At 45.6% G+C, this 22,117-nt stretch overlaps 1 protein-coding gene across 1 annotated transcript in view; it reads left to right on the top strand.

Annotated features, from left to right (window-relative positions):
* FLT1 (fms related receptor tyrosine kinase 1) overlaps positions 1–20,713 on the top strand; it is a 171,043-nt gene extending 150,330 nt beyond the window's left edge. The window contains exons 21-30 of the mRNA XM_037527077.2: positions 2,716–2,872; positions 3,301–3,398; positions 4,074–4,196; positions 5,790–5,901; positions 7,383–7,482; positions 13,996–14,101; positions 14,395–14,537; positions 16,419–16,503; positions 17,784–17,878; positions 19,095–20,713. Coding sequence (XP_037382974.1) covers positions 2,716–2,872; positions 3,301–3,398; positions 4,074–4,196; positions 5,790–5,901; positions 7,383–7,482; positions 13,996–14,101; positions 14,395–14,537; positions 16,419–16,503; positions 17,784–17,878; positions 19,095–19,293 — 1,218 coding nt within the window. The 3' untranslated portion in view covers positions 19,294–20,713. The remainder of the gene's footprint in view (positions 1–2,715; positions 2,873–3,300; positions 3,399–4,073; positions 4,197–5,789; positions 5,902–7,382; positions 7,483–13,995; positions 14,102–14,394; positions 14,538–16,418; positions 16,504–17,783; positions 17,879–19,094) is intronic.
* Positions 20,714–22,117: the final 1,404 nt, after the last annotated feature.

The following is a 22,117-nucleotide window of genomic DNA, read 5'->3' as shown; positions in this document are numbered from 1 at the left end:
ATCTAATTATCTATGAGTGGTGAGTGACGTGTCCAGCATCAAAGAATATGCCCATCTCCATCACGCGAGCGAGTGGCACACAAGTTAAGAACACCAGACTGCCAGTCATTCTCTCACAAACATCGACCCAAAGACAGGTATTTTACCAAGCTGGCAACATGTGTGCAAGGACATACTGCCCTCTAATAATTAGAATCTTGATGCTGAAAGGGATTTTTATGATCCTCTAGTTCACATTCTCAATTAAAGCTGTGCCCAGAGAAATCCAGTGACTGGCTACCAAGAGGTGAAGTTAGGTGGAGGTGAAGTCCAATGGAGGTGAAGTGAGGTGGAGGAGACCCAGACAGAGCTCTAGACTCCACTGCAATGTTTTTCCTATGTCCTATACTGAGTAAAGAGGAGGGTGGGGGGGCAAGGAAAGTGGGAAGTAGTGCCCTGGGCTAAGAGCAGTGCAAATTCCCCTTAGTCCTGAAATCCTGGACTGGCTTCAGAAAAAATTAAGCCAGCAGAACACCCTAGGGATCTAGGCAGGATGGAACGCTGGGGTTGGTGCGTCCTTTGTTTTGAAGAGTTTGCTTCCTTCTCTGGCTATATTTAATGATTCACCTCCCTGTTGGTGGAACTGAGTGTTTTCATGGAAAGCCCATGAAACGCCAGCATTTCATCTTTGGAAGCTAAAGGAATATAAAGAGAAGGTGAAAGGAAAAACAAAAGGCTAAATGGAATGGGGCATTTCATTTTCTAAATAAATTCACCAGGATCCTTAAAGATTCTTTGTAAAAAGTTCATTGTATTCCAGAGTCCCAAAAGTTCAGTAAATTAGCCTTTATTTAACAGAGAAGGTTATCAGTAACCAAATTGAATATACCATTGAAAGGGTCCCAGCAAGGGGGTAAAGGGAACTTGAGTTATGGTCCTTGGTGACACATTCCAGGCTGTGACTTGGGGGAGCACTGATGGGGAAGAAGATAGCTCAGAAAGCATTTCCCTGGAGCTGTGAATGGGCTTGTGGAGCACTTTTCTCTCGCTCATTGGCCCATGCTCTTCCTCCTCTGCCTGCTGTCCTAGGAAGGGTCTTGAACAAAATGAAATTCCACCTCAGCTGAGCAGAATCAAATCTAAATACAAATAGTCTATTCTTGACGTGCCTTCAGGGAGGCGACCTGGGGTGGCCGTGGATTCACCCTGAGGCCTGCCTCCCCGGCAGCCAGGCAGGAAGACTGCTCTTCAGGGGCCAGGAGCCTGGTACTTGAGAGTTTGTCAGGCTGTTCCTCCTGAAGCTCCTTCCTCCAGCCTCTCCTTGCTCCCACTATGCCCTCTAGTGGAGGGCTGTTCCCCTGTGTGACATTTCTGGGGAAAGTCAAAAAAGGACAGGCCTGTCAATGCTAGCACCATCTCTCCTTGCAGGTGGCTAAAGGAAGCAACGCCCTATTCTTTCTCAACCCCTGGTCCGATTTTGCCATCTAGCAGAATTAAGCCCCAGTGTGTGGTCCGATGACGAGGCCACTGGGAATGCTGTGTTTCTAGGGTCACAGTCTTAAGATCAATCACTTAATGTTGTTTAAATCTTCTCTGGTTCCAAGTGAACATACCAGGCCAACAACTTCTCTCCTACGAGTTAATACATAACAGGAAAACCGAATTTCACAGATGAGAAGGAAGCCCCGAAAAGTAAAGTGATTTGCTCAAGTTCACATGATTCTGGGGCCTCTCTGGTGGCGCAGGGGGTTAAGCACCGCACTATGGGGCAATCCGCAGCCTCTGCAGCATGAGTTCGATCCCCTGCTGGCCAGCGAGCTACCCACATGGCGAGGCAGACCTCTCCTGACTCACCCGCTGCTCCCCTCAGCAGTGTATTTCAGTCAATCCCCCTGTTCTGTTCCCTACCCTGTCTCTGGCCTGTTTCACCCCCTACACCTCTGGCCTGTACCCCAGTTCTTGTATGCATAAATAAATAAATCTTTAAAAAAAAAATCACATGGTTCTTGGAAGAGCCAAATTTCAAACCAGGACTTAGTTGTCCAGTCCAGGACGAAAGGCCTTTTCTACCCCTGTTAGTATCAAACTGTCTCTCTGTTGTGGTTGGAGGGTAGAAAAAGAAGCATTCCTGTCCCTCCCTTCCCCAAGGAAACGAGATAAATTAGTAACTACAGCCCTCTCTTTTTATTCTCAGAAGGATTACAAAGGGAAACCCTGAGTTCACTGCGATCCTTTCCTATCATCCATTATCTTCTTTCATATCATCCATTATCTTCTTTCACAAGGAATGAATGTTAAGGACACAGATGGGAATTGGCCAAACCTGCATTCATGCTTTGCCCTTTAACTGCATGTGACTGGTTACTTGATTTTTCTGAACCTGTTTCTCCAGGAATAAGCAAGAACTACTTCAAAAAATTAGTGGGAAGATTAAATGAGAAAATCTACCAGATTCTTAATATGCTGACTCAGCAGCATAAGCTCTCAGTGAATACCAACTGTGATCAATACTCTTTTTCCTACCTAAGATGCAGTCTGCAATCCAGTTAACATCTGAGAGTTCCACAGCCCCGGGGCAGCCAAGCACCTGGCCACTGTAGGGCCCTTGCTACTAATTTCCTCTCCGTTTTATAGAAAGACATTCTCCCAACTCAGGAGACTTGCCACTCGAGAGACTCGTTCCCCACTGCTGTTCTGAAACTCCCTTTTAGCTCTGTCCTTTTTGGTCTGTCAAAGGATGCAGCGTTACACCCAGAGCCCAAGAAAGAAAAAATGGAGCCAGACGTGGAGCAAGACAAGAAGGAACGACTAGATAGTGTCACCAGCAGCGAGAGCTTCGCAAGCTCTGGCTTCCAGGAAGATAAAAGTCTGAGTGATGTTGAGGAAGAGGAGGGTAGGTATTAATTCCTTCCTGTCCTACAGTCTGAGATATTTTTACAACATACTGTGCATCTCTGAAATTTTTTTCTTATTTATCACCCTAATAAACATCCGTGGGAGACTCTAAGGGTTGTGTCCTGAGGAGATAAGATTTGAATTAAGATTATTTACAGAGTTACTAATTTTGACAGGGAACTGTGCAATTGTCTCCCCTCAGGCCTTTTCGTCTGAACAGCTCATCCCCCTCCCCCCATGTTTGGGTAAAATGGGCTGGAGGCCTGGAAAAATTTCTGATATTCACGTTAAAACTCAAATGCTCTTGAAAATGAATGCTGATCTACTTGTTGGTTTGTTTTATGTTTTGCTAACATTGTTCCAATAAACTGGGATTTGGTGGAATAAAAAGAGCCATTACAAAGTTATGGTTTTAATGCTTTCCAGATTCTGATGATTTCTACAAGCAGCCCATCACTATGGAAGATCTTATTTCTTACAGTTTTCAAGTGGCCAGAGGCATGGAGTTTTTGTCTTCCAGAAAGGTCAGCCTTCCTCTTAACTGTCTTTCTTCTTTGCCATGCCTGGACACGGGGACAATCACAGAGACAAACACCTTTGCTATAAATCCACTTTTCCTAGTAGTGGCTTATACTACATCCTTATGTGCACAGTAGATATCATGCCAAATGACTTAATTATTCTTGATATGAGGAATTTTGAGAACAATGAGTCTTGGAGGCCCGATGGTAGAACGTAATTCCAGGGAAGAACCTCACCTGGTTTGAGACTAGACAAATCTGGCACATACTGCTTGGTCCTCTGACATCTCTCCCCAGCTGGCCAGAATCTCAGCATGTGAGATGCCAAGAGGGCATCTAGAAGCACCTCCACAGTGCAGATGAAACATGCTGCCCTCTCAGCAGCTCAGAGGAAAGGGTGGGAAAGTATTGCTTGCTGGCAGGATTTAAGTGCCCACTTTGTCTGCCAGGGCTCTATCCTGCAAAACAGTAGCCCAGCAGACTTGGAGCATTCCCTGACTTCTGGGCCTCTGGGACCTATGTAAAGAAGAGTGACTCGTTGTGCACGGGGGTCACTTCCTTCATGTCAAGGAAGCACATGAAATGGTTCTTCAAATTAAGAAGAATGACACCAAAAGGGGCAGGAAATATGTGGTTAGATTAAGGAAATGCATTGATTATGTGACTGTTTTATTATAGTGCATCCATCGGGACCTGGCAGCACGAAATATTCTTCTATCTGAAAATAACGTGGTGAAGATCTGTGATTTTGGCCTTGCCAGGGATATTTATAAGAATCCCGATTATGTGAGAAAAGGAGATGTAAGTCAGTTTGATGTTTGACTTATTTCTACCCTACCATTCTTAAAGCACAGACCAAAGCCCTTGGTAAATATTTATACTTCCTTGGCCGTGGGCCCTGAAACCATCATGTGCTTTCTGTGAAGACAGGCTGGCTTCCAGAGAGCCTCGCGTGGGGCTGGGAAAGGCAACTGTCTCCTGGTCCCGCTCTGCCCTGGCTCCTGGCTTGTGCCTGTCTTCAGGGCGGGCGAAGATTGGCCAACCCCCCACCCTGTGTAGTGGGGCCCCGTGAGACCGTGTCACCTCCCTCTGACTCCTGTGGGAGTTCCCTGTACCACTGGAAAGAACAGCCTGGCCTCTTCCCCTCAAATGACCCGGATGATTGATTCAGCAGGTGTATATAGCTCAGGAAAGGGTGGGGAGGGTCTCAGCATTAAATCACTTGGGAGGAAACTGTTTACCTTCCATGCCTCGCATCTCCCTGCTGGCTCACACCAGCTTCTCTGTCCTGCATATTTTCGGACATGGTGTGATTTGCACTTTAGAGGGTCATCTGTGGCCTCTTGCCTGTGGTCGATCCCCTGAGGGCTTGTCTCTTCCTGGGTTCTGCCGATTACTCAATAGTGGTTGCATACTAATTACCTGCCAGGCTTACTAAACTATGTCTTGCTGGGTCCCATTCCCAGAAAGCCTGATTCCGTAAGTCTTGGGTGGGGCTGAGAATTTGCCGTTTTAACGTGAGTTTCTAGGGGCAGGGACACATTGGCCCCAGGGCTGTATTTGAGAACTATGGCTCCACCATCTCTTAATATAAAAGGGAGGAAAATACAAAACCAACAAACTTTCCTTGGGAGCCCTGATTTGCAGAGATGACATCTATCTACATGCCTGTCCTTTTTCATCTGGCTGTGCTTCATTCCACCTCTCCTTAACCCCCCTTATATTTTTCTGTTTCTCCATTATCCCATATTTCTTGTCAATTCCTATCCATCCAAACTGGTAGTGTTACAGGGCAGGGAGAGGGGCAGCCTAGACCCTGCAAACCTGCCTGCTCTGAATAGGTCCCTGGGATTCCTGCTGTTTAATAGAGAAGGAAGATTTGTCTATACACTTGAAAGCCAGGCATTTGTTCTCTGAAAACTGCTTATCCCTGCCCTTTTCTTCATTGCCTGGGCCCACTCCCTCCACTTGATGACTTTTTCAATCCCATCTCTTTTCATCAGGATGCTTTTCAAAATCTTTCTCCTGGAGAAAAAGTACTGGCAACCATCAGATTTTCAGGATGTCCACTGATAATTCAGATCCCTTTCTGTGGGTCCCTGCGGGGTGTAAACACTTGGAGGCAGGCTTCTTACAGGGCCACAGAGTTAGGGGTATTGGACAGACAGGAGGGGGTCACCAAGTACCTCCTGCCTACGCAGGAAAGGGCGCAGCACGCAGCTCTGTCAGTGAAACACCACGTGTTAGGAGAGTTCTCTGCATGTTCGGAAGCCAGAGCTGCTCCTGGCTGATTTATGGGCCAAACGTTATCTGGGAGGTGACCCTGTGGACACTTGGATTGAATGTGCTTTGTTTTCACGTCCTTCTGCTCAAGGCCCCTTTACTCTTTCCTAGACTCGACTTCCTCTGAAATGGATGGCTCCTGAATCCATCTTCGACAAGATCTACAGCACCAAGAGTGACGTGTGGTCTTACGGAGTTCTGCTATGGGAGATCTTCTCCTTGGGTAAATTTGGGGGAAAGGTAGAGATCAGCTAGCCCAGAACCAAATGCCTGCGTCCTCTGCAGAGCATCCTTTGGACAGACACAGTCTATAGTTCAGGATCTAAGAGAACTAAAAAGTCTCACGAGGCCTAAGTCCACGTAGAACGCCCCCGCACGTGAGGAGTGGTGCATGTATGTGCCCTGTGTTCATGTGAACGCACCCCAGGGCAGACCAGCATCAAATCTCAAGCCAGGTTTATCTGCCGTTACCCTGGCCTGTCCTTGCCTTCTTCTTCATTCCTCAAATTGCTGACCCTTCTAGCCTCCCTCCCTGTATCACCTGGTCCCCTCAGAATTTCTCAGGGAAGACCCCAACAAATGCAGCTCAACTCAAACTTTCTGTTCAAACAGGAGGCCTTCCTAGTGCCTCTGATGTGAGCACAGCGAGCCCTGGACACCAGCTTATGCAGGAGGAGCAATAAGAACACTGGTTATATTTACTCTGTTTCCAATAACACCCACTGTGCGTGGCCGAGACCTTGTCCAAGGCCCCAGGCACACAGATGTACCCAGAGCCCACACCTGCTTGCAGACACTGATGTGCAGAGACCTCCCAAACGTGGAGTTCTAGCCAAGAGTCTTCTGAACTTTGCCAAAAATTTGCCTTTCGGAGCAAATAAAAGTCATCCAGTAACATCCCTGGTTTCCTGTAATGTGTAAAAATCATTCCCCTGCTTTCGATGACAGGCACCTGTTGCTTCCAGTCTTTGAAAGCAGCTTGGCGGCCGCAGCGGCCCTGCAGTGACACGGTGCCAGCGCTGCACGCCTCCCAGCTGCTTCCTACCAGCAGCAATCACTAGAAAGTGCAGACAAACAAATGCTGAGACAGACTAGGTTCCAGCCCGGGACAGAGCAGACTGGCGGCCTTGCTCACCCCAGCCCCAGTCGAGAATCACCCTGGAAAGAAAGGTCAGGTGGCTCTCCTGCAGTCAGGCTGGCAAAAAGTGAGGTCTAGACCCCTCCGGCACCCTTAGCAGGCCCCATCCACCATCTAGTCAGGACCTGAAACTCAAACCCCCCTTTCCTTCAGGCCCATCGCAGCCCCTAGCCCCCCAATCATTTTCACTGAAGGTGACTGATCCACAAATCACCCATTCCTGTTGGCTTTTAAAAAGCAGCACGCGTTAACCCAAAGAATGAGTGTCTCAGTGGTGGGGTTTCTTTAGAGTTCCTTTTGGGGAGAGGGGTCCTTCGGCTGACACCCTCTTTCCTGAGCAGACATGTGGCCCATGGGCATCAGGCACCAGCACCACGGCACCTGCCAGCCAAGCATGTGTTATCAGCAAGGACTCGCTGAGCTCCAGTAGGTTGTGCTGTACATTGAGATCTATCCCCATCCCTGGGAATAAACTACTAAAATGTCACTTTAAAGGGAAGAAACAGATACTAAAAGATCCCCTCCGAAGGCTCCCCCGCCCATGCTGTCCCATGCTTCTCGCACAGGTGGATCTCCATACCCGGGAGTGCAAATGGATGAGGACTTCTGCAGTCGCCTGAAGGAGGGCATGAGGATGAGGGCCCCCGAGTATGCCACTCCAGAAATGTAAGCCTTGATGTCTGCCATCCCTGGGGTGCCAGCCTTCTTCCCTCCAAGACAGCCCTGACAGGGAATGTTTTGTTGACCTGGAGAATTCCCAGAGGATGTTAACGGTTCTCCTTTGCTTCTGGGATGCCCTTTTTAGCCTCTATTGGGGAATATCTTCCAGAGGTGGGCACATCCATCCCTACTTACTTCCTCTCTACCACAGACATGACTTTCCAAGGTCTCTAGCTGGGAACTGAAGTTACAAATTCAGCTTGGAGATATGAATCTAGGCAAAACTAACAGACCACCCAGGAACTCAGTGAATGCAAGACCTGGCTTCACTCACAAAGTGAAAGCCAAAAGTGCTAGATGGCCAGAGGGACGAGGGTTGGTAGCCACAGTTGACCATCCCTACAGTGCACTAAGGACTTGAAGAGGTTTTGGGGTGCAGGAGAGGGAAGGGGAACTCCTGGCTAAGGCATGAGCACACTCCACAGAAGGCTTCTTTTTAGACTCATTTTAGGACCCTGCTGGGTCTAGAGCTGCTTCTCACCACGGCAGAAGCCGTGGGCCCCCAGGCTGGGGAACCAGCAGCTGCAAGCCAAGGTTCTCCCTGTTTCGGCTCTCTGACACTTTTTCCCTTGGGGCTCTGTGGATGTTTTTCACTTTGAGGCCTGAGCAGGAATGTGATGACACTTGCAGTTCTGCAGTCCTCTTGAGCTGTTGACAAGGACTCCGGCCTCCCCCGGGGCGGCACCACCTTTCCTGAGCTGGCAGGCAGCCCTCCCCAACCCACCCACACAATGGGGTCCTGTCAGCATGGGGTCCTGGGATGGCCTTTGGGGAGGAGTCAGGAGGAATGAAGGAAGTATAGGCTGGGCCAAAGTGCAAGGTCATGGTCTCTTTCCTTCATGGCCTGCAGACAAGGCTCGGTCAGACCCAGGATGAGGACAAGGAGCACAGAGAGTCAGGCACATGCGCCCCTCTGCCTGGGTGCAGAGGGGAGCACAGGGACATGTTTTTGGGTCCTGCATGGCATCCTTACCAGGAAAGAGCAGGGAGATTGAGGCATGGCCCTTTTCCAAGAGCTGGGGACAAGCTGGATTAGCCCCAGGGCTCCATTTGGGCCTGGAGAGTTTTTAATTGCTTGCTTCCTTTAACTTAGTCAAGAGGGGCAAATAGCAGGAGATCAGGCTTAAAATGAGATTACTTTGCACTTCATCGTTTTCTGAGTGCTTCTCCCCATACAGTCTCATTTGAAATTCTCAACCAACTTAAGGAGTTGGCAGGCAGATATTATCAGAATTCAGTGGATAATGAAACTAAGCCTCTGAGAAGTGGAGTCATTTGTTCTCCATCACCTAAGGAGCAGAGGAGACAGATTTAAAAGCCAGTCCTTTGATTGAGCTCCCTAGATCACAGAGCTGTTAAATTAAACACACCCCACATTCTTCAGAACTCTTTCTCTAATGCATCCATTCATGCTTTGAATTAAGTATTTCCTTCTACCTTTCATAGAATATGAAAATCACAAGAGCAATTTTTCAATTGCAAACAGTAACAAGAATTAGTTATTAAATAATGTTTAATACCATGGATTAAATATTAACTGAGTGGTTATTTAGTGTTTATTAAGTGCCAGGCACTATTTTAAGCCCTTTAACATATATTAATTTACTTAAAGTTCAAAACAACCCTATAAAGAAGATACAGGTCTTCCTCTACGTATAATGGAGTTACATCCCTCTGAACCTTAGCTTAGCCTTATCTGTCTTTCACATGCTAGGAACATTCACATTAGCTGCCAGTCGGGCGAAATCTTCTAACACAAATCTTACTTTATAGCAAAGCATTGACCACCTTGGGTGACTTATTGAATGCAACACTAGAATTGAGAAACAGAACACCATGCTTCAAAATTCCAAGTGCCGTTTCTACTGCATGCGTATAGCTTCCACACCATGAGAAAGTGAAAAACTCATAAATCAAACAGTCATCAGTCAGGGAGTATCTGTACTATTATTAGCTCATTTTACAGGTAAGAAAACAAGGCACAGAATATCTAAGTGATTCACCACAGTCCTAATAAATTAAACCTAGTTTGAGTGCAGAGTTCACACCATACTTCCTACCTACAGGGTATGTTTCCAATTCTTATTCAGGTTCTGGTCCAAGGTAACTATAGAGGCACAAAGTCCAAAAACTCCCCGGACTTCAGCAAACCTTCAAATCTTTATGTAAACCTCTCCCAGGTGTACCACGAGTAGCCTATAGAGAGAAAAAATGGCTCCTCACTTCTAGGGAGGAGTTTGCCTTGGAAATCAGGAAAAATAAGAAGCAACTTTATGAAATGTTTGTTCAGAGGCCAGAATTCAAACCATCAGGCATTCTCAAGCATTTGAAAGTAATTTCTTTCTTGTTGTCCCAGCAGTGGAAGGCCTGGATGAAGGCTACGTGTGCAGCTTTCTGAACTGGGATTCTATAACTTGAACTTGGCCTAGTAGTATGCATTTGGGAGCACAGGTGATATGAAAAGGAAGATCTTCCCACAAGTCCCTCACCCATACTTATTTCTAGAAGGGTTGTTGGGTTGGGTGCAATGTGTCTCTCTAATTTATTAAACCTATTTACTCAGCGATGTAAAACTGCTTAATGCTGAGCCATTGGTTCCTCGCCCAGGGCCTGTTTAATCAGATGTCTTTCAATTAGGGAATAAGCAGCGATTGTTTTGATTTTTCTCTTTCTTTGGTGTTTTTTGAGAATGATGTGCATTGAAGGAGTGGGAACTAGAAATCAGAAACCAAGCATCAAGAATCAAAAATAAAAAGAGGAAGAAGTTGTAGGTGGTCCCTTTGCTACCTTCAGCAGAGAAACCAGGGCTATTTCTGGTTCTTTGTGTCTCCCAACAGCTGTTCCCTTACTGGTGAGGTCATGCTGGTTGAGATACTCCTGGGGCCTCCGCTTGACCTGATACTCAATATCCCATTTTGTTTGCCTGCTCCTTATGCCAGCAAGCCACGGGGCAGGTTTTCTATGTATCCAGGTAAAGCAGAGTCCTGGAGCCCTATGTTGCCTTTTCAGGCTTTTAATGATCTTTCTACACCATTTTCAGTGAGGCAACCAGGTGCAGGGCAGGCAGGGGGCCAGGAGGCCCGGGGGACTGGCAGGCCTCCCAGCTCCTGGTGAATCTTTACTGTCTCTGGGCTCTCTGAAGTTTCTCTTGGTCTTGTCCTCACATAGTCAGTCTCCGTTGCCATTCTCTGTGGCACAGTCCTCTGTCACCCCTATATGCTCAGCCTCCAGTCTCAGGTGTGCCCGCTTTCACATGCCCCCACCATAAAAGCCTGAGCAATCTTCATTTACCCTATAGTGGTCCAAGGCTTTCTTGCTTTGGCTACCTTTTATAAATTATCTATGTCTTTATTTAGTGTTCTTCCAATAGCCTCAGAGAATCTGCTCATTGCTAGAGATAAAGAAGCCTTAGATGATTAGACTGAGCACAGCAAGGTTGAGCCTGCAGGCAGACCAGCCTCCACCACAGCCAATGCACCTAGAGGCAGGGGGTCTCCAATTTTTGTCTAGTGACTACCTGTCTGGACAGAAGGCATTTTTGCACCTATCTCAATGAATTAGTAAAATGTGTAAACTTACTTTTAAGTGAGATGTAGGTAGGATCATGCCCACTGTGTATCTTATGCTCCTGAGACCTGTGGCCACTATCAGGCTGGCCCGGGTTGCTTCAGTGGAGTGAGTGCCATGGCCCTCACCCTGAGGTGCTGCTGGTCAGGAATGGATAAGGACCTGGGACTGCAACTTCTGTCCATGTCTCCCAGGCGTTGTCTGGGCCCAGGGTTCAAGACCCCTTCACTCCCAATCTCCCAGTGTCTGTACCTCAAGCCCAGTGCAGTGGCTCCTGACATGGCCACACATCAGATCACCAAAGGGCCCTCACAGCTCTTGGAAGCAGTGGATCCATTCCACATCTCCCTGGGACTTCAGTTAAGCTGGGCAGTATAGATAGAATACAGGGTGGAATGGAAGGGAACCAGAATCATCTGCTGAGAAAATTCTTGGCCTACAGGTTTGCACAAAGGCAAGAGAATTCATGATTCAGACGTGTGACTTTATGAACTCCTGTCCCTTTATCAAAGATGGTGTAGGGTATATCTGCTTGCTGGGTGCATCTCAGAAAGTAGAACCTGAAATCTGTCACAGGACAGCTAGGAAAACTTGCTTCTGCAGACCAGTGCCCATGGAGTGTTTTCTGGAGACCACATGGTGACCATTCCCCTGAAACCTCAAATTTCATCCTGGGGTTCAATCAGAACCAGAGGACACACACACCTGCACTCTACTGTTTTGCCTCTCAAAATGGTTTTTACAGAATGGTGTTTTTTGCAATTAAGGCTTTGGCCAGTAACAAAAGACAGTGAACAAGAGTTCCATGAAGTCATTATTACCTGGGAGGTAATGAGGCTGTTGAGGTGTGTCTAGGAGAAGCTCCTTTCACATTTTAGTTCCAGGAATAGCCATGCTCTTCCAAGAACTGGTTTTTGTCTTTTAACTTCTGGCCTGTGCATATCACACAACTGATTATTCTTTCCTTTCACCAGCTACCTAGAAGCTCAGGGCATTGTACTCCATCGAGTACTCAGAATTATGATAGAAATTTTGCATGTTAACTTTGCCTGTACTTTTACTTTTTCCTTATCTTTATTTTACCTTCCTCCTGATAGTGTTCTTTTCTCTTCTTAACCTTCTTATATTCTTTCTTTGTCAGCCATCTCATAGATTTTGAAATAAAAGGGGGGTATCCTTAAGAGATGCTTGGAGCTGTTTGCCATCTGCAAGCGCACATCTGAGAAGCAGCAGAGAGGGCCTCCCTGGTGGCGCAGGGGTTAAAGACAGCGCTGTCAAGCTATCTCCAGCCATTGCAGCACCCGTTCAATTCCCCAGCCAGCCAGGGAGGTGATCCACATGGCGCAGCAGACCTCTCCTGTCTTGCCTGCTGCTCCCCTCGGCAGTGTATATCAGTGTATCTGCCTGTTCTGCTCCCCACTCTGTCTCTGGTTAATCGTCTAATTCCCCCACCCCCTGCACCTCTGGCCTGTGCACCCCAGCTCTTGTATGCATAATAAATTTTTTAAATTAAAAAAAAAAAGAAATGGCAGAGATGAGCTGGGCGCCAGAGTTTCCCTAGCAACCCTGAGGCCCCAGCACTACAAGAACAGAGGGCCCTGAATAAAGTGTCTCACCTACAGTCTCAATTCCCAAGAACCTATTGATGATGCTAAGTGAGGACTTAGTAATGTTGGAGATGGCTGAAGGGTCCACGGAAGGGGTGGAGTCTCTGCTCCCTGAGGCAAGTCTGACCAGTCCTTCAGCAGATGTTATTTAGTACTTAGATGCTGAACCCTGGCCCACCTGAGGAGTGTGGAGAGCAGGTGCCTGCCCACACAGCACTTACGCAGGGGTCTGTTCCAAATCCCAAGTCCTGTTAGGTTTCGGTCTGAGTTGGCCAGCATACTTGCTAATCCAGATGTTCTGAGAGAAGGGAGTATTACAATAAACATCTCTTGAGGAGAACAAAGAGCCCAGAGAAGAAACCCCTAAGTCAGAGAATGTAGAGACCTCCCACATGTGTTTTGCAGAGAGCAGGGCAGTAAACATGACCAAGTAACATTCCCAGTAAACATGACCAAGAATGGAGCCCAATACCTTCACATCTATAGTGTTGCCAAAGAATCACAGAGGAACTTCATTGCATTTAAATCCCAGAACAGTTTTTGCTTTCTGTAATATTGAGACAATGTTTTCTTATCTAGCGTGTACTGTTGGCCCTAAGTGGTGGGAAGCCAGTTTGTTCTGGCAGCTGTGAAATGCTGAGGGGAGGGGTGTCAGACACACGCAAAAATTTGCACACAAGCCAAAGAGCTGCTCACGTCGTGTAGATTCCCACCGTTTGGAAATGGGCCGTGTGCTCAGAGCCTGCTGCACTTATCTCTGCTGAGCCCAGTAATGGAACTGGAGGACCTGGAAATAGCAGAAGCAGCCCAAGTCGACTTTCCTCACAGCCCAGGATGTAGAGAGCACTGCCAAGTAGTCACCATTGATATTTGTGGCTATATTAACATTTTTCCTTGAAGGACACTATCCTGTTTTTGACAGTGAGATGGGGAGTATACTTTACAATTAACTACAAATAATAACAGTGGTATTTCCTTTCCAAATAGCTCTGCTTTATTCACAGGAGAATCCACACCTTCCCCTTTACAGAATCCACGGAGTTGGGAACTTGGGTATTGGTGGGCTCTGAGGGTTTGTCAGTCTACCTTCATGGGCCCATTTTCTACTATGGCACAACTGCCCCAAACAGCCTTTTATGCATTGGCAGTGCATACCCAAGTCGAAAATGAAGACAAAAGCATACTCTCTCTCCGTGTGACAATACCTATTTCTTTGCTGATATCTAGGACAATCTATGTACTTACCACTGCTCTCCAGCTCTTTTTGTTGTTCTTCACCTAACAGCTATCAGATCATGTTGGACTGTTGGCACAAAGATCCAAAAGAAAGGCCAAGATTTGCAGAACTGGTGGAAAAACTTGGTGATTTGCTTCAAGCAAATGTACAACAGGTAAAGATGAATTTATCTAGCTACGCAAATGCCTTTGAAATCCTTTCAGTGTAACTCAAGAGGTTGTTTTGTGTTTTTGTTTTAATAATTATCCTACAACAGCTGTGATCAGTAGTAAAAAAAAGGGGGGGGGCGTGAGTACATGTATATGTGTGTGTGTGTGTACACAGAATTACAGTTTCCCAAACATAACAGAGAGATTGTGAGAATTATAGTTGAAATTCATAGACTGTTCCACAGATATAAGTTGCAGTTGTAAATTGTGCCATTGGAACTCTATCTTGGTATTTTAGGATGGTAAAGACTATATCCCACTGAATGCCATACTGACAGGAAGTAGTGGGTTTACATACTCAACTCCTGCCTTTGCTGAGGACTTCTTCAAGGAAGATATTTCAGCGCCAAAGTTTAATTCAGGAAGTTCTGATGATATTAGGTAAGACTCTTTTTTTTAAGATTTATTTATTTATGCATACAAGAATTGGGGTACAGGCCAAAGGTGTGTGTGGGGGGGTGAGAGGATTCACCAGAGACAGAATGGGGAGCAGAACAGGCAGAATGACTGAAATACACTGCTGAGGGGATCAGCAGGCGAGGCAGGAGAGGTCTGCTGTGCCATGTGGGTAGCTCCCTGGCCGGGGATCAAACTTGTGCTGCGGTGGCTGCGGAAAGCTTCATAGGTTGTGTCTTGATGACTTGCGCCACCAGGGAGGCCCAAGTAAGACTCTCTTTCCCTAACTTTCTATCATAAAATTTTCAAAAATACCCACCTCCAAAAATTAGCATTTAACATTTTGCCCTGTCTTGTCTATATAGTCTAGATGTGTGTCATTTTCTCTTTGCATTTTTGCTGAAACATCAGAAAGAGGGCTTAGAGTTAGGAAAGAGGAAGACACATTTGAGTGCTCCCACTCGGTGCTGGGTAGAGGTCTGCATTTTAGTACTATGGTTACATGGATATCATGCACATTAGTACTAACAGTTACACATGTACCTCACTCACACACACACACACACACAGATATACAAATAGACACATGTACCAGGCATCAATACTAATGACACACAAACACTAACTGTGGCCTGCTACCGTGCTAGGATCTTTGCATGCTTGAAATAACCCACTAAGTAGCTATTATTCCTGCTACATGAATGGAAACCTGAAGGCTTCTTGGGGGACAGCTTGCCAGAACAGTGTGGCTAAAAGTTGATTCCCCAGGCATTCTGTCACTCCCTCTCTGTTTCTCTGCAGTCAGGACACCTTTTAGGCCTGCTAGACTCTCCTGTGGGTCTTTTAGTATCTGCATTAGACACACTCCTGGGGCTTTGACTTCAGTGCAGCCAAACTTGGCAGTGACCAGCAAAGGCATAGGGAGGAGCTGCAGCTATATGAAAAGGATGATAGCCGTGTCTGACAGGCCTGGAAGCCTAGCAGCCAATCCAGATTTGTATTCATGGGCTACAGGTCAGGAGCTCTGTTCACACTATACAACTAGTTCAAGAGACTAAAACAGACAAATCTCCATTTTTTTAAAGATAAAATAGGCAGGGGCTGAGGGGATCACAGGTGAGGGAGAAGACACGGGCCTTTTCCAGTATGTTGCTTGTTTTAGGCCCAACAGGGAGCTTGCCTAAGAAGTCAGACTTTCACATGGTGACAGCATATCAGACTAAGAAACTCAATCAACAGGTGTATTTGTCTTAGGAGTATTCTTGTGGTCTCTCTGATGGTCTTTTCTAATAGATCATAGATCAGCTACAGACATCAGAAGGTAGCGATAGTGAAATCACGCAAGTACTACTCATTCCTCCCATTCTCTAATAACAGAACAGAATATAGGGGACTAGTCCTACTACTCAGTTATACCATTAAGTCGGCTGTGGCCTTGACAGCCATTTTATTTGTTGCCTCACATCCTTTTAGGAAGTAGGCAACTATACAGCCCTGTCACGTCTCTGGGCAACATTTGCTTCCTTTGTGATGCAGGGGGTTTGACCGGCTAATGTTTCAGGTCTTTTTTAGATCTGACAGTTTGTGTGTCCACAGGGCACCAGAGGTCTAACTACTGAAGTCTTTCCTGGGTGCTCCTAAGGTTTTCCTCCAAACTATGTAATGTGGATAAATCACCATGGAGTCAGTAGCATTGTTGTCAGAATTCCTACAAGAACACAGCAGAATCTCAGCCTCCAGGGGAGGAGGTGACTCCTCCAAGTATTTTGTTTCATCTTAGCTGGAGTACGTTGCCTATGGTCTCCTGATGAATCAAAGCTGAACATTATTTTCCCATCTTGATAATTCTTTCTGCTTCTTCATCAGATATGTAAATGCATTCAATTTCATGAGCCTGGAAAAAATCAAAACTTTTGAAGAACTTTCACCAAATACCACCTCCATGCTTGATGTGAGTAAGAGAGTCTGCCTACTCAGCACACCCTGGCAGGACCCTTTGCCAGACCCCATCCAGCACAAACTGGATGTCTTGGAGTCAATAGGAGCTGAAATGACAAAGCCAGGGGACTGACAACTGGACTGAGTTAGGCAGAGTCTGATCTGAAAGTAGATTCCGTAGTTTGAAGATGACCCAGAATTTATTCCAGGTCTTGCCTGGTCATAATTTAGTCCGTTAGGAAACTTCATTGTGTATTTCTAAGCTTCTTGCCTATCAGTGATGGAGGCTTCCTTTCAGAGCAGTAGAGGAATTCAAAGCTGTGTGCTTGGTTAGAGCTTCATGTGCATAAGACCTGGAAAACTAACAGCATCGGTGTGGAGGTGTGACCCAGTGTGGCCTTGAGACACAGCACAGTCACCATTGAAAAGCGTAAAACATTTTCAGATACACCAGATAAAGAGAAGAGGATTTTAAAAGTTTAAAACATCACAAATAAGCTGCAGAATACAAAGGCCAACTAGCTGGAAATTTTGTTGTGCTGCTTGGCATACTGGTTTTAAATGCAAGGAAATGATATTTAGCACAACACTAAAGATTTCTCTTACCTGCAACCCTCACTCCTTATTACAATGGGGAATATGATAGTGTCCTTGTTGGCCTCACTATATTTACTGATAATTGAGGACATGAACATGGCCAGTTAGAGACTCAAAGGGTAACAGGAAAAAGGTCTAGGATTCACTTACTGGAAATGACGTATTAATGGAAAAATGTGGATTCTGTGTAAGCTCAGTGCTAAAGAGAAGCCAGTGAGGAAATGGAATTGCTAGAAACCATGAACAAGGAAGGCCTACAAATTCCACAGAATCTTCAAGAAAAAAAATTAAACCATGCTTTTGTAATTCCTTACAATTTTTGCCTAACATGGCACACCCATAGCCAATGGTCGTCTGCAGAATGTTTTACTGTATTTATGCGCTGATTTACATAAAAGTTTACTACAAAACACAGTCACTTATTACCTGTGACTTTCCTTTTATTTAAATTTATTTTTTTCACCTTCAAGAAGAAAAGTCTCAAAATCACTGGGATGGCATTACTCAGAACTGACAAAGTTTAGTGTTAACAAAATGGAGAAAATGCTTTGTCTTAGGTGCAGGCACAGGCAGGGGCTGTGGATGGGGCAGAGCCTACAGTGACTTCAGATGTGTATTTAATACCATCCCCCAGACTTGCCATGGGCCCCTCTGGGTCAAGCGACTCGTGTAACCCTCTCCTCTCTTCTCTGCCAGGATTACCAGGTGGACAGTAGCACTCTGCTGGCCTCCCCGTTGCTGAAGCGCTTCACCTGGACCGAGAGCAAACCCAAAGCCTCACTAAAGATTGAGTAAGGAAGCTGGTATCTTCTCTATGATCAGCTGATGGAGGGGTATGAAGGGGGTGCTGGGGGACATGGCTGAACAGGGCTATGGGAAGGCTACTTGTGCTCCTGAACTGTACTGTTCAGGTATTGCAGAAAAGCACTTTTTTCCCCAAAGAGAGCAAGAAAGAAGACAGAATCAGAGGTATGAACACCAAACTCTGGAAAGGAAAAATGGGTTGATAAAGTAAAACCATGGAGAAAATCCCAGCAAAGACATTAAGTAAAGTGCCTCAGGTGTAAAGAAGCCTGATACACCCATCTGTGAACAGTGCACAACCAGGCTTAAGACCTGCTCACGAGGGCCGGGAGAGAGTGCTCGCCCATGATGGTGCACTGGGCCAGTGATGTCTGAGTACTGTGATGTCACAGAACTGTTTCACAGTCTTTTTTTTTTTTTAAAGATTTATTTATTTATTTATACAAGCACTGGGTACAGTCAGAAGCGAGAGAGGGTGAGAGAATTCACCAGAGCCAGAGTGGGGAGCAGAACAGGCAGACTGACAAAGTACACTGCTGAGGGGAGCAGCGGGCGGCAGGAGAGGTCTGTGTGCCATGTGGGACCCTCCCCCGGCGGCCGGGGATCCAGCCGGCGCTGCAGAGGCTGCGGGCAGCTTTGCAACCCAGTGCTCAACCGCTGTACCACTGCGGAGGCCCTGTTTCACAGTCTTAAGGCATGCCATCCGAGAACCCGGCCTTCCAAATGGAGGCTTCCCCTGGACCCCAGCATGCCGCCCTGCACAGACTGCAGGCAGCAACCACCATCAGAAAGACTTATGCCCTGAGGACCGCTTCAGCTGTTCTCGGCTAGTCACAACCTACTAATCGTGCGGGACAGTGGGCCTTGTCTTCTCAGACCTTCCTTTCCTTCTGGGTTCAAATAAATGGCAGCTCCTGTCTCACCTAGAGACAGAATCTGCTCCTCTTTCATCTAAATTAGAGGCCAGCAGACTTTTCCTTGAAGGACCAAGTAGTAAACACCAAGAATGAGTCAACTCTGCCAATGCTGTACAACACAGATAACTGAGAGCCAGCTGTGGGCAGCTCTAAAACAAGGAGCATCCGGCTCAATAACTCTAGAACAGTTGTGAACAAATAGCTCACAAAGAAGAGTGGACTTCAGTGTTTTGTTTTCAAGAAACCAATTTTGTACATTTGATTTCATTTTCTTTTCTTTCTTTAGCTTGAGAGTCACCAGTAAGAGCAAGGAGTCCGGGCTTTCTGACCTCTGCAGGCCTACTTTCTGCCACTCCAGCTGCGGGCACATCAAAGGCAAGCGCAGATTTACATATGACAACTCAGAGCTGGAAAAGAAGATTTCCTGCTGTTCTCCTCCCCCTGACTACAACTCGGTGGTCTTATATTCCACCCCACCTGTCTAAAGTTTGACACAGTCTCACTTTAGACCCACATGTGTATTTCTACCCCCAGAAAACTAGCTTTTATCAGTATTATACATATATAAATTCACACTTTTACCTTTCCACAGCAGTATTTTCCCTTTTGACTAACAAGAATGTAACCCCAGAGAGTGTAAGTGAAGAACACTACTGCTAAAACCGCACATTACTCAGTGTGTTAGAGAAACCCTTTCTCAGCCCAATGACTCCCCTGCCCTGCTCCTCCTACCCCCCCCTCAGCCCCCAGCCCCCAAACCTCAGGGCGGAGGGGCTTCAAGGATACAGGAGTTGGCCCCGTTGGGCCAGACGCTGGAGCCCTAGAACCAGGAGCCAGACTAAGTGATGTCGCTAGGGTCCCCTGGTGAACATAAGACATGGGAGAAGGAGAATGGAAAACAGAGAAGGAAGAGAGAACAGGACAAGGCATGAGAAAGAAAAATTGAAGCTATGCATATGGGTAGAGAGAAGGTGGCCATCAACCATGTCAGCAGTGACTTAAGAACCCAGCTGGGGAGCAGACAGAATAGAGGGATATTTTCTGGATTCTTGAGAGGCAAGAGGACAAAAATATTTTTGGAACTACAAGATAAATTGTAAAATTTTGTTATGAGATTGGTTCTGCTCCCATTCCCATACATGGCACATTTTTATTTTTCTTTCTAGCATTGAGGGTGATGCTCAAATCTGAGCCCATACTGTGGGCTCCTCTAGCAAGATACACTGGAAACCAAGCCTTAGCTCAGCTGGCTCCATGGCACGATGGCCTGACACTGAGCTGATTGCTCGTAGTAAGCAAACTGGAACAAGTTTGGTCTGTTAGGGGTATCTGTTGGGCTTAAAACCACTTTCAAAAACAATGTCCAATTCTGTTTTGAATATTAATGTGTAGTTAAGACACAATTCCATTTTAGGTATTGTATAGTTAACTCTAACAAGAAGCTAAGGAATCCTTGTGGAGGAGTTATATATATATATATATATATCTCCAAAGTAGGATAGATGAAATAAAAATATGGCAGTGAAAAAAACCTCCTCTCTATACCAACCAAACGAACTCACTGAAACAGTTGGAACTTAAAGGATAGGAAGCCAACCATGTCTCTATGTAACAAGAATTCTGTCTCATGCTAGTCTCCTGGATGGGTGTGGAAGAGCATTAACCAATGTTTATTAAGCACTTTATATACGCCTTGAGAAAAAGAGGTGATATGTAACTTATGCAAAGGTATTTCTAGAATTGGAACTCAGGATATTAACCATCATTCAGTGAAAAGCCTCTTTTAATGTTTTGGACCCTGCCTTGGGTCTGAAGATGGTGGAAACAGGGAGACAGGGTACAAAAGGGTGCCTACTTTTCAGGATTCAAAGGTCAATGGACCCTGAACCTCTCAACTGGCCGAAGCCATGTACTGAGGAAGGCTGCACCTTCTGAAGCCAGCCAAAGTTGGACAGGCAATGATAAATTGCTGCTTCAGGTGGAGAAGAGTGTGCTTCCCTTTATGCATATAACCTGACTCTAGAATCTGAAATATAAGTAATAGAAGAATTTCTGTTTCCTTTCCTTTGTGTTACATTCTTGAATTAAGGTTCTTTGTATGAAGAGATGGGAAAGTTGGCACATCCCAAGTGAGGCAGTGGGTGCTTGGCTGAAGGTTCTGCTGGAGTCAAGCCTCCTACCAAGAGCCAGTCCAGACAAAATGAGGACCAGGCCAGGAGGGGGATCAAAGCTTTGTTCTCTCTTTTCTTTCTATGCACACAAACCACCTATAATTACCGGCAGTGGTATAAGTAAAGTAAGCAGAAAGAGGTTCAAAGTAGGGAAAATAAGGACCTCAATCAATTCTGTTTTTCAAATCAGGTAAAGATCCACTAGTGATAACAAAGAAAACCCTTAGCTATACATATAAATTCTTGATTTCAGAGATATAATTCTTAATCAAGAGACCTTACTCATACCATCTTTCCAAAAGAACAGAAAACCTATAGAGTTATGTTAATTCAGCTTCTTCAGACTCAGATTTGTGGCTCCCACAAGTCCATCAGTCGAAAAATTATTCTGTCGGCAGAATTAACATAGAAAAATGGAAGCATGCAAATGATGACTATTATCTAGTTGCAAAGTACTTGCCACGGACTGGCTCATTAAAACAGCACTGAAATTAAAACACTGTTTAACTGATGGTAGTATTTGTACCATTTATGGTTGCTATCATTTATGATAGCAATGGCGGGCACTGACAATTACAGAAGCGGCACTTCTTTTCAGGATTTTTAAGATAGTGTGTAACAGCACGATGCAACAGGACTAAAACCATTTGCAAGTCCCTATCTGGTTAGTCTAAGGAATGATGCTCAGACCTTAGATTTATCCCATGGAACAAATTTGTCCAAATTCTGAAAAATCTTTCTTCGGCCTTCTAGGTATGCTTTGCTTCCCAGCTTGTAACACTGTCAAACATGAGATACTCTGCTAGAGTACTGGTTAAAGAAAGAGTGTGTCTTTGACTGACAGCAGTAGCAACTCTATGTACATATATATGTATGTGTGTGTGTTATGTTTAACTATTTAAGGAAACTGGAATTTTAAAGTTACTTTTATACAAACCAAGAATATATGCTGCAGATATAAGACATAAGTTGGTCCTATAGCTCTAGTCACTATGAATGTATTTTGTATACTATCTTCATATAATAAAATTAACTTCCAAAAAAATCTATGTATTTCCTCTGATTTGCTTACCAATGAAAAGAGGGGATCATAGGATTCCATGGGGGAGGGGGAGCTGTGCTCATTAAATGTCCACTA

Source organism: Talpa occidentalis, unplaced genomic scaffold (assembly GCF_014898055.3).
Source record: "Talpa occidentalis isolate TD23 unplaced genomic scaffold, MPIMG_talOcc4v2.1 talOcc4.5, whole genome shotgun sequence".
Lineage (NCBI taxonomy): Eukaryota > Metazoa > Chordata > Mammalia > Eulipotyphla > Talpidae > Talpa > Talpa occidentalis.
This window is presented reverse-complemented; position numbering and strand designations above follow the sequence as displayed.